General features: G+C 60.2%; 1 protein-coding gene across 1 annotated transcript in view; it reads left to right on the top strand.

The window, feature by feature from the left end:
- Positions 1-1,129: 1,129 nt before the first annotated feature.
- MACF1 (microtubule actin crosslinking factor 1) overlaps positions 1,130-17,069 on the top strand; it is a 111,123-nt gene continuing 95,183 nt past the window's right edge. Inside the window, exons 1-6 of the mRNA XM_069035770.1 lie at positions 1,130-1,232; positions 7,027-7,088; positions 8,035-8,124; positions 9,060-9,158; positions 10,600-10,677; positions 12,053-12,145. Coding sequence (XP_068891871.1) covers positions 1,130-1,232; positions 7,027-7,088; positions 8,035-8,124; positions 9,060-9,158; positions 10,600-10,677; positions 12,053-12,145 — 525 coding nt within the window. The remainder of the gene's footprint in view (positions 1,233-7,026; positions 7,089-8,034; positions 8,125-9,059; positions 9,159-10,599; positions 10,678-12,052; positions 12,146-17,069) is intronic.

Consider the following 17,069-nt stretch of genomic DNA (forward strand, 5'->3'; position numbering starts at 1 on the left):
TCTTCCCTCTGGAGCTGGCACGGGGACGCGATGGGCTCTGAGATCAATCCAGGCTTTGTGGGAGCCTCCCCACCCCGTTTGCTTGTGGTTACAAGGGCAGGGGGCCGGGGGGGCTGCTCTCAGTTTCCCTGCTCCGTTCCTGGTACCGCCGGCGGCGGAAGCGTTTCCGGAAAGAACTGAAACCCTGAGAAACGCCCAGCACGGTGCAAACCGTGGGTAAATGGGGCTGGGCTGCAAAATCTCTGGTGCTGGGGGCAAGCGGGACACCCAGCCACGGGGAGGCTGGGGAAGCGCCCAAACCTCTGGTGTTCGAGCATCTTTTGGGGTGTTTCCTCATTGCGCGGGGCTGTTCTTAACATTGTTCAGAGCATCCGGGGAGGGTGGTGGGGATGTGCTGGTGGTCCTCAACTCCCAGAAGCCCAAATTTTGTCACCATTGCTTTCGCCCCGCTGCTGGGCAGAGTTTCCTACCAGCAGACACTGCTGGCTCCAGCCCGAGTACCCCGGGAGCCCCTGGAAGTGCTGCCTCCATGTCCCAGCCGCTCCCCCTCGATCCCGGCTGCGCTTGGCATCGCTGGCTGTCTGCTGGCAGGGGACGCTGCTGACTGTCCCCCATCGGGGGGGTGGGTTTGCCGAGGTTTTGTGCCTGTCCCCAGCCCCCCGTGAGGACGGGGAGGTTCGCGGCGATGCCGCCATGGCAGCTGCTGCCGCCGACATCCCCTCGGCTGCGGCTCCCTTCCAGCGGGGCTGCGAATGGATATTGAGGAGATGACGTCTCTCCCCACCGAGCGGGGAAGGGAGGGGGGTTGGACGGACGAAGTTTGGCCGCGAGAAGTCCGAGGAAAGATGTTAGAGCCGGCCTGACGCTCGCTTTTCTCCCTCTTACCCGCCCCCTCTTGGAGCTCCCAAATCTCCCAGTCCCAGCGGCGCTGGCTGTCCCAAGCCCTGCCAGCTCCGGGGACGCCGCGGGACGCAGCCAGCTGCAGGCAGAGGCGCAGGCAGGAAGTTTTGGAAGTTTCTCCAGGCAGCGACTCAGCCCCCATCCCCTAACCCTCCCGGCGATGCCGGGCTCCAGCAGGAGAAGGAAAGTCGGAGCCAGGCTTGGGATAACGGGCCGGGAATAGGAAGCGATGCCTCTTTCGGAGAGCTCCTATCTGCCACCCGCTGCCTTTGTCCTGAGCCACGTCCTGGGCATCGCCGGCGTCCTGTACTGGAGGAGCCGGAGCAGGGAAGGTAGGGGTGGTTCCGGGGGGGGCACGGAGCGCTAAGATGGCCGGCGTGACGAGGGGCATGGCTTGCTGTCCCTCCCCAGGATTCTTGTCCCTCCCCAGGACTGTTGTCCCTCCCCAGGAGCCGTGGCAGCGTCACGGACAAGGACGGACGTGGCTGTGGGGAGGAGGGAGGAGGACACGGCAGTGGGGAACCTCCCGGGGGCTCTGAACCCATGTGGGGAGGGGGGGAGAGGGGGGGCAGAGGTTCGAGTGCCTAAATTTGGCCTCGCCACCCATTCCCGGCCTGTGTGGGGCTGGGAGAGATTGGGATGGGGGGTGTCTGGGTGGGGGGGTGAGGTTGCTTTGTGTCTGGCACGATCCCACGACACGTGGCTGAGGGGTTCTGCCTCCCGCTTGTGCCCCGGTCGCTGCCACCCCTCGCCGTGACAGCCGCGTCTCCGTCACCCGCCGGCACCGGCGAGACGCGGCCCTGGGAGCTTCTCCCGGCGCTGGCACGGCCTCGCCGAGCAGCTGGGGCTGACCCTGCCTCAGTTTCCCAAAATAGGGCTTGCACATGACTGCCCAAGGAGGGCAAGGGTTCGTTACAGGGGTGTGGGATAGCTCCAGGCCCCAGACGAGGTCTCGCTAACTCCTTCTCCGTCCCCGACCTCTTCCCTCTCCTGGGATTTGTTTGTTTTGATTCCTCCCTCTTTCTTCCCAGCCGTGCTTGTTCTCGCCTGTGCCTCCGCATGGGGCCCTTTCGCTGCGTCCATGACCGATTCCCTCTTTTCTTTCCTTTTTTTCCGAGCAAAGGGGCGGGACTGCGCAGCCGGGCAGCGCGCGCAGGCTTTTCCCTGGATGCTGCTTTGGGATACGCTTCTTCCTTTCTCCCTCTGAGCTCCTGGGAGAGGGAGATCGAGAGGGAATTGCACAAACGTGTCGCGCAGAATGCACCCTGTCACCCACTAAACCCAGCCTTGCTGCAATTCCTCCTGCTGACCTGTCCACTTAATTAATCTCCGTGGCTGGGCAGTGTTGTCCTGTGATGTTCTTGGCTCCATCTGGGGACCTCTTGGATGCTCCCCAACTGGACTGTCTGTTCCCCATGCTAACCTGCGGCTTCATCCCACTTGGAGGGATGTTCCCCCCCCCCCCCAAAATCCACCCCTTTTGGAAAAAATCCTGCAGCGAGTGTTGCAAGCACCAAGTGTATTCAAAATCTGCTTTCTTTCCTCACTTTTTCCCAGGAAAGGGCAGGTAAAGCCCAATCCTGGCAGACCAGGATCATTTTGCAGCAGGTTTTTCGCTCTGTGATGCTCACCCAGCCCTGCTGAGAGCATCTGCCCTGCTCTCCTTTGCATCACCACATCTCAGGTGTCTCCCTCATTAAATATCCGGGTGTTGGATACTTTTCCACCGCAGGTATCTCTTGTGCATTCTTCCAGGCTGAATCAGGCTCTGTTTCCTCTCCCTGGGTGAAAGGCTCCGTAAATCCTGCCCTGTTGGCTCTGTTGTCATGATGGATTATGTCAGCTCTCAAGTTGGCAGCCAGCGTGTTTTAAATACCTTGTGCTCCTCAGCCAGCCAGATTTTTTTGCATATCCCCCCTCTCAAAAGTGCCAGGTTTGAAAAGCCCCCTGCTCATTCTCATTCTTTGCTTGCCTTGAAGGGAAAACGCTGGGTTTCAACGCTTAAAAATTTGGAGTTTTGGCATTTTTAAGTAGTCAACCCCTCCTTTACCCCAAGGCTGGCTCTTGTTTAATCCCACTTTCACACTGAGCGTGGGCTTGGAGATATCCTCGAGATCTCTGCGAGCTCATCCAGTGCAGTGCCCTGTCTGATGTCTCCTGTGTTCCTTTGGATTTAAAAGGAGCAGGAAGTTTGGGAGCCACTTCCTAATTTCAATGCAGGAGCTGGTGGGCGACATGAAGCCCCCTGGGTTCCCTCCCAAGGATGGCAAGAGGCCATCCTGGGGAGCAGCGGGCATCGGTGCGACGGAGGGTGCCCAGCCAGGATTGGGATTAGGGATGATGCCTGGTCGGGCACCTTTTATCCTGCAGGTTCCTGGGGCTGGGGCTGGACTGTGGCAGCAGCCTGAGGCAAGAGGAGGCACACAGGGATGGAGTGTGACAGTGAGCAAGGCTGGCGATGATGGAGGAGAGATCTGGGGGGAGCAGCAGCTCCCGGCCGGACGTGTTGGGAGCTGCTGGGGACAGGCAGGCTGCCAGGACAGAGGCTGCCGCAGGCAAACGGGCAGGGAATTGTCTGTGCAGGGCGTTGTGGTGCTGCTGGGGGGTTCTCTGGCACCCAGGGCCTGTGGGAGCCCTCCCTGTGATGATGGAAAGTGCTTGGGGACGCTGAGGTGCAGCAGGATGGGGAGTGGGAGTTTTTCTTTCCGTGCTCTGCTGATGCCTCTGGTTTTGGAGCTGTGGGGCAGGATGGTTTTTCCCTGTTCCCTCTCACTAGGTGGGTTCAACAGCAGAGGAAAACCCCAAACCCACCTTCCCCTTGTGCAGCCCCCAATGCCCCTTGAGCCTCTGTGGGGGATTTGTGCCACAGTGCCCCGGTTCCTTTGGGATCCCCGTTTTTGGGGATGCGGTGAGCTGAGCTCTGATGAGCAGTGCTGGGAGGGGAGGTGGCGAGGGAATTAAACCACGTGTGGTCCTGCAGGGGCTCACGGTCTCTGTTTGCTGGTGATGTTCCCTGTGTCACTGCCACCAGCCTTTGCTCCATGCCCTGTGCATGAGGGACCCGAGGCTCTGCAGTCCCTTTTCCTGCCACTGGCTTGGCTTTGGAGTGGGACAGATTTTCCTCTCCTTTTCCCCATAATCTTCCCTCTGGCCCTGCCCTACCTGCCTGCTGTGCCTCTGCTGACTGCCCCTGGCTGGTGGCAGGGTGGTTTTTGGTGGCTGGGGCCAGCAAACCTCTGCTGGACCAGGGAGGACGAGCATGGGGGGGATTGCAACAAGTTATTTGTCAGGGTGACTCTGGAAAAGATTAGCTCGGCAGAGATAAGCTTGCAATGCCCTAATATTGTTAGTAAGCAGTAACCAGCATTATTATTAGCTCAGCCGATAGCGTGGGTCCGGGCTGGGGAAGTTTAATCTAGTCAGAGCCCGGGAACCACCCAAAGGTGGTGAGTCAGGGCAAAAAAAACCGGAGGAGAACCCCCCATTTCTGCAGGACATGGGAAGAGGGAGCTCGCCGAGGAGCCTCCGGCCTGTGGGCGCCCCTGGGATGCAGCGCTGGAGGTGGCTGGCTGCAGACTGTCCCTGTGGGACCCGGTGACATCTTTCTGTCCCCGTGTGCTCCGTGCGATGCTCGGGGACGTGCTCCCACCTTCCCGAGGCAGCAGCCCGGCTCCTCTCGCCCTCCAGGCCGCGGCAGCAGCCGGCAGAAGGGCTGCAGGGGGATTATATTTAGAAGAAGAGGAAGAGAGGTGGTGATAAGGCGGCCCCCGTTATCTCCCCGCGTGCCAAGCGGGGCCGCGTCCCGGCTGCAGCGCTCCGGACCCGGGACATGATTTGGGCAGAAGCCGCGGGCGGGCGGGCGGGAGCGCGGAGAACAGCCCGGCATTGTCCCTCCTGTCCCTGGTGCAATTAACTGGAAAACAAGACGAGGAAAAACAAGCCAGGAGCCGGCCAGCGGGCAGTGCCCGGCTCTGCGGGACGAGCCCGCGCCCGCATCCCGATCGCGCCGGGCTTTGGGCTCGGCGTCGCTTCTTCCCCACGTGCCGGAGGGAGCAGCGGCTCTGCCCTTCGCTGCTGGGAGCTTTCCAAGCTGCTCTGCCGGCCGCTGGGAGCGCGGGCCGGTGAGGATTTTGCGGAGCTGGGAGCACCCGGAGGAGCCGGGAGCGGGCGTCGCGGGGAGAGGTCGGTGGCGATGCCGCGGAGGAGGAACGCGCCGGGGACACCGCGCCGGGGACACCGCGGGTAGGAAGTGGCACGGTGGGAGGAGTTCTCTGTGACCGAGAACTCATCCGTCCACACCCGCCGGGGTCGAGGTCGGCGAGCGGGAGGTGCTGCCGCTTCCCCAGAAGACCCTTCCCCAGGTGCTGCCGCTTTGCCGGGACCCAGCGCTCGCCATCCCGGGGCTGGGGCGATGGAGAGGCGGCGTCTCTCCGGGGAGAAGAGGCGGCTCAGCGCCTGCCTGGTGTGCCGGATGTGCTGCATCGGTTAGTACCCACTGCCCAGCCCGCGGGACGCCCGGGACACGGGGTTTGTCCATCCCGAATGGACACCAAAGTTGGGAAGGGACCCGACGCTGCGGCTCTGGAGGGGTCTGGTGAAGGAAAACCCCTAAAACCACGTGCGAGTGACACAGCTTCCTATGGCCGGCGGTGCCAGGCGGCAGCTCCGTGGCTCCTGGGAAGCCGTGCCAAGGCTGGAGCCTGGCGGGGTGGGAAGTGAGGGTGGATGTGGCTCAGCCTGCAGGTAGTTTTTGGCACCTGGTTACGTGCGGTGGCCGGGGGGCAGAGCGGGGACAGGGGGAGGTGACGTTGTGTCATCCTGTGCCACGTGCTTGGCTGCGGTGCTTTCGGAGGGGGAAGCCGCGGGGTGGGTGAGGAAGAGGAAGGGTGTTGGGTGGTGCTTTCCCATCTGTGGATGGAGACGTCGGGGGGGTTCTGCCGAGGGTCCCTGGGGCTGTGCGGGGACTCGCAGTGACCTCCCCTCCCAGGAAGGGGTTCTGGGGCTGTCCTGGGGAGCTTGGCCTGGGAAATGCTGATTTTCTCCCTTTCCTTGATTTTTAACTTAAAACCAAAGCAAGGGGTGCTGCTGCCTGGTGCACCCTGATGTCAGAGATGTGATTTGGGTGAGCAGGGTTTGTCCTTTCCCGAAATATCCCAGGGGTCCTCTGGGCTGGACATGCAGTGCTCGGGGTTGCATGCCCTGGGTCGATGCTGAGGATCTCTCAGTGCTCCAAGATGCTGTTAAACCTCGCTGGACACAGGGCAGGCTGCCAGGGCTGCCCTGAGCCCCCCTCACTGCCTGGGGAGCTGAGTGGGACCCCCTGTGCCCTGTGGGACCATCTCCTCTCGCCTGTTTGCCTGTGTTTTTCCTGTGATATTATTTTGTTTCACGGAGCAAGAAGCCTGCCCAGAGCTCCCCCGTCGCTGCTCGGCGTCACCACAAATCTCCCAACCCGTCCCCCTGCCACCCCTGGGGACTGGGACTCCCTGGGGATGGCACCCACGTTGTCACCCTGTCCCAGCAGCGTTCAGAGCTCTGACCAGGGCTGAGCTGGGGGACAGAAATAAACATTAAATCCTGGCAATCCAATGAACCAAAAATACAGCGACAGAATAAGCTGCTAATTGCACGTGCTGGCAGTGCCTGGCCAGGGCCTGTTACGAGACATCTGGGGCTTTATGTAACACCCTAAAGCCTTCCAGGAGCGGGCAGGGGAGGGGGACACCCTCCTAAAATTGGGCAAACCCCCCTTTCCCTCCCTGTGCTGCCTCCAGGGGAGGTGGGGAGGCACAGAGGGGCTGAATTCCCGGTGTTCAGTCGGTGCCGCCGGTCGTACCTATCCCGGTCATCCACGCTGCTTTCGTTAAATATCGTGATTCTCAGCAGAAAAAACCCGGTGCATTTTGTTCTGACTCCCATTTCCCTGCCCGGGGGGGGATGCTGGAGCCACGGGAACGGCCCCATCCCACACCATTCCCTGAATAAGCCGCCTCTGTTCCCTGTGACCGCGCGGGATCCGTCCTGGCACCGGCGGCGATCCCTCTGTCTCTTCCCGTCATTTCAAAGTCGTTTGAGTTTCTGCATGAGAACCACTGACCAAGAGCTGCCTTTGTCTCCTTTTGACAGATGAACGGGACAGAGTCCAAAAGAAAACCTTCACTAAATGGGTCAATAAACACTTGATGAAGGTAAGAGTCACAGATTTTGTTATAAAGCCGGTGAAATGACCGTCTCTCTCTCTGTGTTGCAGCTCTAAAAATGCCTTTTTAAGGGGCTTTTAAAACTTGTTTTAGGCCTAGGAGTGTTTGTTTTGAGTGTTCGTGTGAGTCAGAGCAGAGCAGGATGTGCTGGAAATGTGCTGGAGCCTTTGGAGGGCACTGTAGCATCACCACACAGCCCTTTTATTACCTTTCCTTTCTGGGCACCTGGTCCTTGCTTTAACTCGGGGCTTGTGCATCCTGGGGGAAAGGAGAAGATCCTGACTCCTCCCTCACACCCCCTTGCCAGGAAAAAAGGGGCATTTTTGTCCTTTGAAGGATGCTCCAGGGTGGAAACGAGATCCAAAGTTTGTCAAGCAGGATTAACACGGCACCACGAGGTGCCTCCTGCTTCCTTGGTTAATTCTGGGTGGGTTTTAATTAATTCTCCATTTGCCAAAAAAAAAAAAAGGAGGAAAAGTGGTTTGAGCACTGGGTATCCCAGCTGTGTTTTCCTGCCAGCTTTGCCAAGCTCTGTGCCAAGCTTTTGCCTGCTTCCTAAATCTTACAGAGGAGGGGAAAACAGAGAAAAATCTTGAGGCTGTTGGGGGAAAACATTTGGGGATTCCCAAATGGGTAAAACCCCAGGACAAGGTCTGGGTGTCTGGGGAAGAGAGGCTGCCTGTGGTGCTCGGGGAAAGCTGCTCTGCTCCCAGGTGGGAGCTGTGTTTTGGGGGATGCTGTGAGGAATGTGAGAAGTTAAACCTCCTCCTCAGGAGGGGCTGCCCTTCCTGCAGGCTCCCTGGAGCGCAGATGGTGGCACGGTTGGGTTCTGTGTGTGAGATTGGCAGCGGCTTCTGCCAGGCTGTTTGGGAAAGGGGAGGCTGCTCTTCCCAGGGATAATTCTGGGCTCACTGATGGCTCTTCCCCTCCCCAGGTGCGCAAGCACATCAACGACCTCTATGAAGACCTGAGAGATGGCCACAACCTCATCTCCCTCCTGGAAGTGCTGTCAGGAGTGAAGCTGGTGAGTTGCCAGGGCTGGGCAGGGATTCTGGAGACCTCCCCATACCCTCTCCATCCTCTCCCTGCTCCCCTTCACCCCCAGCCATCAGCTGTCCTTTCTGGTTTTGGTTTCAGGTGTCTGTCATTGTTTCTTTTATCGTTGCTATTATTATTATTATTATTATTAACAATTTTTTATTATTAATAATAATATCGTTATTTACTATTATATTTATCACTGCAATTTTTATTGATTTATTTTTACTCAAACCCCTGTTCCCCAGGCTGGTCTCTCACCTGATTATGGTGACTTTCAGTGGGCTTTTTCCCTCTTCTTGCCAAGTTTTACACCCCTTCACCTCCCAGATGTGGCTCCATGTTTAAAATCATGGATAACAGCAGAATTTGGCCAAAAGCTGCTTCTCTGGCAGCGTGCCCAGCAGTTTATCTCAGATGTGATGCTCCTGCCCCCTGCTCAGCTCCTGGGTTTGTAGCAGTCATTGGTGCAAACCTCTTCCTGCTCCTGGAGCATCGTAGAGTTCCCCCTCCTTCCTCCTCCTCCTCCTCTTCCCTCTCTGACTGACACATTCCCTCAGCTCCGGGAAGATCCCGATTGCCGTAGCACAGCAGCAATTATTTTAGTTCCCCCCAAAAATAGCATCTGGGCAAAGATCTCCTACGTCCCTCCGTACCCTCCGGAGACGCCAAATCCGTTTTTGTGGGGGCTGAAAACTTGGATCGCGCTGCTTTGTGATCCAGACAGCTTCCTGCTCTTCAGCTTCCAAAATCAGGAGGAAATCCCAGTGCTGGAGCCCGGGGTGTGCCGGAGACCCAGCCGCCTTCACCCCCTTTTTTTTTTTGTTGTTGCTTTTATTTTGTGTTTCTCCTCGTGCCTGGGTGTCGCATTTTGGTTTCCATCCTGTGTCCCCGCCGTGCCACCCTCCCACCCTCCCTTAGCCCGTAGAGCCGCCAGCTCAGCGGAGCCTTCGCCTGGTGACAGCACCGGCCTGGTGCCGTGCGAGCAGCGAGGAGGAGGAAGATGATGATGATGAAGAAGTAGGTCGAGCCTGCCCCGGCCGCAGCGTCTCCCTGGCAGTGCCGCCAGATCATCCAGCGCCGTCCCAGCGCTGCCTTCCCCGCGGGGATTGGGATAAAACCCACCCCGGGTGCCCTGCAGGAGCTGTGGCAGCGGGGCTGTGCCTCGTTCCGGGGCTGTGTGCCCGGCAGCTGGATCATCTGTGCGTGCACGGCGGGGTCAGCCCGCAGGCGGGGCACGCCACGGTGTGACAGCATGTGTCCCCTCCACGGGGGAGGGAGGGCACAGCCACGGGGCCCGCACGGCTGCACACCTGGCACTGCATGGACAGGCTCCGGGCACAGGCACCTTCTGGGATCCTGCATGGGAGTGGGAGTGGGGGTGGGAGCGAGCACAGCGCAGCCCCAGGCGAGGGTCAGACCCCAAAACGTGCCCAGGTGCGTTTCTCAGCCCCTGTGGTCAGGGTGATGATGCCCTCGTGCAGTGTTGCCTCCCTGGAGCGGTGCAGGAGGAGCTGGGGCTGTAGCACCTTCCTGATGGTCCCCTGGAGATGTTCCCCTTGCAGGGACAGCTCTTCACCTTGCAGGGACAGCTCTTCCCTTCAGGCTGGGAAAGGAAGGTGACTCGGAGCATTTGGGGCATCCCAACAGTTCAGAACACGGTTGTGGGGTGTGTCCCCCCACCATGGTTGGAATGAGATGGTCTTTAAGGTCTTTTCCAACCCCAAACTCCTGTGATTCCGTGAATATTCCTCATATGGAGGCTGGGATTGGGTTTTGGGTGTCGATCCTCCTGCTCCTGCTGACTCAGAGCTGACCCAGCATCCCATCCCCTTTCCCCAGCCATGGCTCAGGATACCTCTGGAAATCCCTCACCTTCAGCAGTGATGGGCAAGGCCCAGGGTGTCTCCTGTGCCCTTTCCCAAGGGATTCAGAGGTACCTGGAGCAGCAGCCCCTGCCTGTGTGCAGGAGGAGCTGGAGGGGCTGGAGCTGAGGTCGGGGCTCCTCTGCCATCAGTGGGGACCTGCAGTGGGTCCCTGCCTGAGTCCCCATGTCCTGCCTCTGCTTCCACCCGGACAAATCAGATTCTGTACCTGAGTCCATCTCTTCGCTGAGGCCTCTTCCCAACTTGCCTGGCTGTCCATGAGCTGGGCAAGATCCTGCCCTGGGATCTCAGAGGCTGAGCCAGGCCTGGACACAGACCCTCAGGGCACCAGCAGAGGTCTGGATCTCAGGATCTTCCCACCTTCCATCTCCAAGCAGGGCATTTTAACCTTCTTCCAGGAGGACTGTGCACAGCAGTGACCATATTTGCTCCCAGAACAAGGCAGAGCAGGATGTGTGGGGGCACAGGGGGTCACAGCAGCACGCTGACAGCTCCCAGGGGGGTCACTGTGCATGTGGGGTGCTGCCAGCCCAGCCCCATGAGCCTGACCTAAAACTGCTGCCTGTCTCTTGCAGCCACGTGAGAAGGGGCGGATGCGCTTCCACCGCCTGCAGAACGTGCAGATTGCCCTGGATTTCCTGAAGCAGCGACAGGTAAGGGCTGATAAAAGCTCATCCAGCAGAGCTGGGTGGGTTTGTGGGTTCTTTTCTCTTGTCTGAGGCTTTGGAAGGAGTCGAGAAGCAGCGTCAGCCCGTGCTGGGGTGTGCCTGTCTGTGCTGCTGATTGAGGATGGCTTTCAGGCGGCTTTTCCCTGTGGGTGTTGTGCCTCTGAAAACCACCCCCGCACACAAAAACTGCTGTGAAAAAGGGACCAGACCCCTGCTCTGAGAGGGGGTTGGTCAATGTCACTTCTGCACCCCAAAAGCCTCCCCTGGGGCTCCCTGGCAGGTCCTGGCTGTGGGGATGGGCAGCTGTGGCACAGCTCCCAACTTCTGGGGAGGTGTGGCAGCTGGCTCTGCCTTGACCTCGGGGGGGTCACTGGGGGTGCCTCAGTGTGGTATCACCTCTCTGGATATCAGCATGGACTTGTTATCCCTCAGTTTTTGGAGGACAGGCTCCCTCCTCCAGGCTTTTGGGAGCTGCTGGCCCCTCAGTGCCTGCGCAGCTGGCAGAGACCAGCCCTGGGCAGATCCTGCCCGGAGCAATGGGATGCATCCCGAGACTTGTTGGCTCTGCAGGTGGAACCCCCGCAGCCCCGGGTGTCCTGTTCTGCCTGTTGGGCCAGGTCTCCCCAGCGTGATGCTCCCAGATATGCCAGGGTGATGATGATGATAAATGGGACCAGCTCATGCTGAAGCAGAGACTTTTCTCCCTCGCTGATGGCCTGAGGGCACGGAATAAATTGGAGCACATTCCCTACTCCAGGGAGGGCGAGCTGCTTCCAGCCCTCCTCCTCCTCCTCCTCCCTGCTCCTTGATAGAGACATTTTGCCAAGGGCTCTTGGGAACTTGTTTCTCCACTTGGATGAAGCAGCTTTTTCCTTTGAAGTGTGATGGCCTGGTGGCCTCGCTGGGGTGTCTTACCCCAGACACTCCTGCCAGGGAATGATCCGTGGGGTCTCATGGAGTGGTGGGGAGCAGGGAGAAGATTGAGGGTGTTGCTGCCTTCATTAGGGCTGATTGATCAGAGCTTGGTTTCGAGCCCAGGCTGGAGTTAAAGCTTGGTCATCCCTCTTTTTCCCCACTCTCTGTGGTTCTGTAGCTGCTCAATTATGCACCAGTGCTCCGGGGATGCTGCTCTGTGAGCTGAAGTAAAGCCATTAAGTGCTGGGAAAGCAATTCTGGATGGAGAGTGCTGGAAACATGGAAAAATCCTCCCCGAGCCAGGAGATGAGGTGGCCTCGCTGCCTCTTTGGGAAGCACTGGGATCTCCAGTGTACCTGCTCCTCACCGGAGCGCCTGGGGTGGCCCTGGGGACCTCTCTGGGGGAGGCCAATGGGAAACTTCAACCCTGTTGCCTTTTTTCCAGGTGAAACTGGTGAATATCCGCAACGATGACATCACAGATGGCAACCCCAAGCTCACCCTGGGCCTCATCTGGACCATCATCCTCCACTTCCAGGTAGGACTTGGAATTTTCTTGCCGGAGGACGCGGGGCGGGCGTCGGGAGCGCCTTGTCTCTCCGGGGCGGTGGAATCCATGGTTTCTGCACTTTTCCGTGGTGATGTCGGCACATGGATGGGCCTGGAGGTTCGTGGCAGTGTCATGGAGACCGTGGTGGGAGAACAGCAACGCCCTCCCCTCCTCATTTGCATAACGAAATCGTTAATGACAGGTTGTGTGCCGTGGCCTCCCGGGGTTGTTGGCCGTGGCTGTTTGCTCAGCTGGAGTCTCTGGAGGAGAAGAGCAAATTTGGAAGGGGCCACAGGCTGTTATCCCAAGGCACTCCCAGCCCTTTGGGTGGTCGGTGCAGCCACAGGACTTTGGGATGGGATGGGATGGGATGGGATGGGATGGGATGGGATGGGATGGGATGGGATGGGATGGGATGGGATGGGATGGGATGTGTCAGCTGAGTGACAGCACAGGGGCTGGGAGAAACGCCCTGACCTGGGGCTGTCTCCAGCAATTGTGTGCTGGACATGCTCTTGGAAAAGCGAGTTTTGGGTCTTAAACAGCCTCAAATTATCCGGTTGTAGCTCGGATGGCTTCGGGGGGATGACGTGTGGCCACCAGTGAGTTGGCGAGTGGGGTTTGCTGGGCAGGGCTGCTGTCAGCAGCTCGTCAGCTCTGTGGGACCGAGCCTGTGGGATCTGCTGGATCCCAGCTCCCTGCTGGATCCCTGCTGGCACCTTCCAGGCGGGGCTAGCGCTGGCTTTGAGACTCTTAAGGAAGATTGCACTGGAAGATTGCATTTTTTGGAGGATGGGCAGTGCCTCAGGCAGAGGCTTTTGGGGGCAGCCTGGGGCTGAGCTGGGTGTGAGGCTGCTGACGAGGCTCTCCCAGGCTTTGGCCCTGGGAAGCAGCCGGGGTCAGGCAGGCTCTGGATGCTGATGAGTCACCGTCATCTCCGGTGGGGCCCTGCCTGTGGCATCTCGTCCCTGCTGTCCCCGGGGTCACCCAGCCCTGGTGCATCTTCTGTTGCAGGACAGGGACACCGGGACAGGGACACTGGGTCCCCTCCGTGCCTGGCTGGGAGGGGACGCTGCCCTGCTGCCGTGGGGGACGGGGGGGTGACGGGGGAGCCGGGCTGGTGCCGGCGAGCCTGCGCATCCCCCTCCCGCTGCGCTAACGGGATTTTGTCTGGGGTTGTAGCTCCATTGTGAACCTCTTAATCTCCCGTGTCCCAGTGCCGCTGCCTGGGGGCGGGCAGCTGGGAGAGCCCCGGGAGAGGTTTGGGGTGGGATGGTGCCGGTGTGGAGCTCAGGGAGCTGGCGTGGTGACGATGAGGGGGGTGCCCCGATGTCCTGGGGGCTTTTCCCTGTGCCCTGGGAGCTCTTGTGGTCACTGGTTTCCCTTAGTCATTTTCTGGATTGCTCCCTGTTGAGTGTTTCCTCGCTGAGTGTTTCCCTTGTTGTTTCCCTGCTTCCTGAGGCTGAGCTCAGTCCCCCCATCTTTATGCCCTCTGCTTCCCAATTTTTGTCTCACCCCTACTTTTGGTGCGTGTCACCCTGCCCTGGGTCCCTCTGAGCTGGCAGGCGGGGTTGGGATGCTCCATGCTCCTCAAACCCCTGCCCTGGGTGGCGTTTGGGGCAGGAGCCACCGGAGAGAGGCAAGATTGGGACTGGGATTGGGACTGGGACTGGGATTGGGACTGGGATGGGCAGCATCACGCTCCCGTTCCTATTGGGACCCTCCGACTGAAGCGATGCCGGGTCCCCCCCAGGGCACCTCGAGCTGCCCCTCCGTGCCCCAAACTGGGTGAGCCTGGCAGCAGCGTGGGCACGTGAGCTGGGTTTTTGGGGCTCCCGGAATTAAGAATTAAGGAGCAAACCTCCCGAACTGGAGAGCAGCAGCCCTGCGGAGCCGGCTGCCGTGCATGCAGAGTCACTCTGACTCCTCCCTGCTTTTTTTTTTTTTTTTCCCCCATTTCTCTCCCACCCCTTCCTTTATTCTACCTTTGCCAACCTTCCTTAGGTTTTGTGTTTTCTCCCCCTCTTCCCCACCCTCTCCCACTCCCCTCCTCGCTCCGCTGCCTGATTCCTGCTCCCTGTTTGTGTTGGCAAGGGCCGTGCTCCAATTACCTCATATTTGGAGAGAAGGACGCCGCAGCCAATCCCCGCTCCCTCTGCTTTTAGGTCAAGTGATTTCTGAACTGCAGTGAGATGCTTTGAATTTGTCTTCTCGCAGCGCCCAGGCTGTAAGATGGCTGTCTGGAGCGGCGGCGGTGGCGGCAGGGCTGGCGGGAGGGGACGGCGACGAGGGGCAGTCCTCGGAGCGCTGCGCGCCGGGCATTTGATCCGATGAAGCCCGGGCTGGGATTTATTCGGGAGCCGGCGACTCGCTCAGCTGCGTTCCTGCCGGCACCGAGCAGGAGGAGATGGGGAATTCGCTGGGCTGCGTTAAAGAGCAGAAGGAAAAAGCTGTGGGCAAGGCACCGCTGTCTCCCAAAAAGAGAGTCCGCTTCAAACGGAGGCGGAGAGGGAAGAGGAGAGCGATGCCGGAGGCAGCCCCGCAGGAGGAGCCGCCGGCGCTGGAGGTGGCCGAGGATGAGGAGGCGCCGAAGTCGAAGGCAGCCCCCGGGCAGGAGGGAGGAGAGGAGCCCTCCGGCAGCCGGCCCCGCGGCGGGGACCCCGAGCCGGCGGCGCTGCACGCCGGGATCATCGTGCAGGTGAAGGAGCGCTTCCAGGGGGAGGTGCAGAAAGCTCGCCTGGTGCTGGAGCCGCAGCGGCCGGGTGTGGCGGGAGCTGCCCGGGAGGAAGGCACCACCGTCATCGCCCGCCTGCTGGAGAACCCGGCCGAGAAGGACTGCGAGAAGGCGGTCAGCCGGCTGGTCGAGCTGCAGAGGAGCGGCAGCTGCCGGGCCGTGCTGCTGCCCCTGCGTGCGGGGACCGATGGCCCTGCGGGGGGACTCCTGTCCCCGGCCGGCGCCGTGTCCGGCGAGGAGCCAGCGCCGAGCCGGGAGCCGGAGGCCGGCAGCGCCCTGGATGCCTGGGGGAAAGGAGGCAGCGATGATCCCAGCTCCAGTGCCGCATGGACCTGCTCGTCCGCAGCAGAGCCGGGCACCGTGTCCGAGCTGTCTACGCCGTCCCCCATGGTGGATCAGCTGGAAAACCCCAGCGTGGGGAGAAGCTCAGGGTTGCCGTCGTCTCGGGCCGGGGAGGGAGATGGTCACGGACTGCCGGCTTCCCGCAGCCCGTCCTCCTTCAGCGGGCGCAGCGGCAGCGCGGCCCGGAGCTCCTCGGGGTACGGCAGCGACCGGCCGGCCAAGGGCACAGGAGCTGGTGGGACCACGGTGTCACCCTCTGATGGTGGCCTCAGGCTCGCTGTGGAGGGCCGGGCTTGGAGGGGGAGCTCGGGGACAGCCGGAGCAATGGTCAGTGTGTGCGTGTGCCCTCACCCCCTTTCTGGAGCGGGGTGGGGGGACCTGGCTCAGTGGACCCCCAGATCCTGGTGGCCCCTGGGCACGGTCATTTCGGCAAGGGGCAACCTCGTGCTGGGTGGCAGGATGCTGGGGCAGAGAGCTCCTGAAGTCTTTTCCCCTCCAGCATCTCCACTGGGAAAGTATCCCTTGGGGACCGACCTGTCCTGTCCTCTGCTCCTGGCACGGGCGGGCTCAGAGTGCCAGTCGCTGGATCCAGTGGGTGCGGCTGGCTGCTGTCAGCAGTGGCACACGTGCCCTCAGGGCTGCTGGCTCGGCTGTGAGTTTGGGGTGTCCCTTTCCTGCTGCCCGTGCAGGATGAATGGCAGTGGGATGAACGTGGAGATGTGGGGGCTCTGCCTGCTCCGAGGGGTCTCCAAGAGGAACAGGAGGGGATGATTCTGTGTTTTGGAGCCTGTTGCTCTTTGGTGGTCACTCTTTTAGGGGTGACAGCGTGGGCAAAGGAGCCCTTGGTTCTGGCCGGGCTCTGAGTGCCCCAGGACAAGCGTGTGGTTCGAGGGGCTGTGGCCCCCGATTACCTTTGCCAGGTTGGGACCAGTGTCACAGCCACCATGTGGCCTTCACCTTCGTGCCACCAGTTGCTTGATGCATGAAGCTGGTGCTGGAAGGGTTTGGCCCCAGGTTCTGTGAGCTTCCTCTTTCTTTTCTCGAGGGTGCCTCCCTAAATCTTTGTCCTGTCACAGACACATGAAGAAAGGAGGGTGGAGCTGGTGCCGCACCCTGCACCTCTGTAAGTGCATCTCCAGGAGAGTTTCCTTCAAGGATGCTCTCAGGGAAGAGGCCCAGTGGTTGGAGAACCCCAGTGCTGTGTCAGTGATTAAAAATAAATGATTTATCAGAGCTGGTGCTGTGAGGTGCTCCCGGATGGGCAGCCACGCTGGAGAGCCCGGGTGGGGCACAGCCGGTGGGTGGGTTCACAGAAGGGTTCATTCTGCTCTTCGTTAAGAGCCGTCAGGTAATTAATAAAGGGTGCTGAGCAGAGGGAGGTTTGTGGGTCCCTCCCTGCTCCCTGCAGGTGTGGATGGTCCCATCCTGCATCCTGCTGCTCACCCCGCTCATTGTCCCATCCATCCCGGCTCTGCCGCCAGGTGCCGGCTCCCGACATCCCTGGGGAAAGGCAGCCCCGGGGCTGGAGGAGTTAAAGGCAGCTCCGGCAGTGTGGCAGCAGCTGACAAAGAGCAGTTTCATGTGTGATGAGCGTATCAGGCTGGAGAGGGAGGTGAGCTGCAGCATACCAATGACACCGGCAGCATCCGCCCCGCCGGCGGGAGACATGGATAATCCCGCAGGTCCCTGTCTCCTGCCTGCAAAGGGATGTCTGACAGCTGGGACCTGTGCCATGCCAGCACCCATCTGGGTGTGTTTTGGGGAGGAAGAAAGCAGCTGGGTGTTTTCAGGGCGGCGGGCAGGGCTGGCTCCTGGCACACCTTCTCCCCGCAGTGC

The sequence above is a fragment of the Aphelocoma coerulescens genome, chromosome 23 (genome assembly GCF_041296385.1).
Source record: "Aphelocoma coerulescens isolate FSJ_1873_10779 chromosome 23, UR_Acoe_1.0, whole genome shotgun sequence".
Taxonomy (NCBI): Eukaryota; Metazoa; Chordata; class Aves; order Passeriformes; family Corvidae; genus Aphelocoma; species Aphelocoma coerulescens.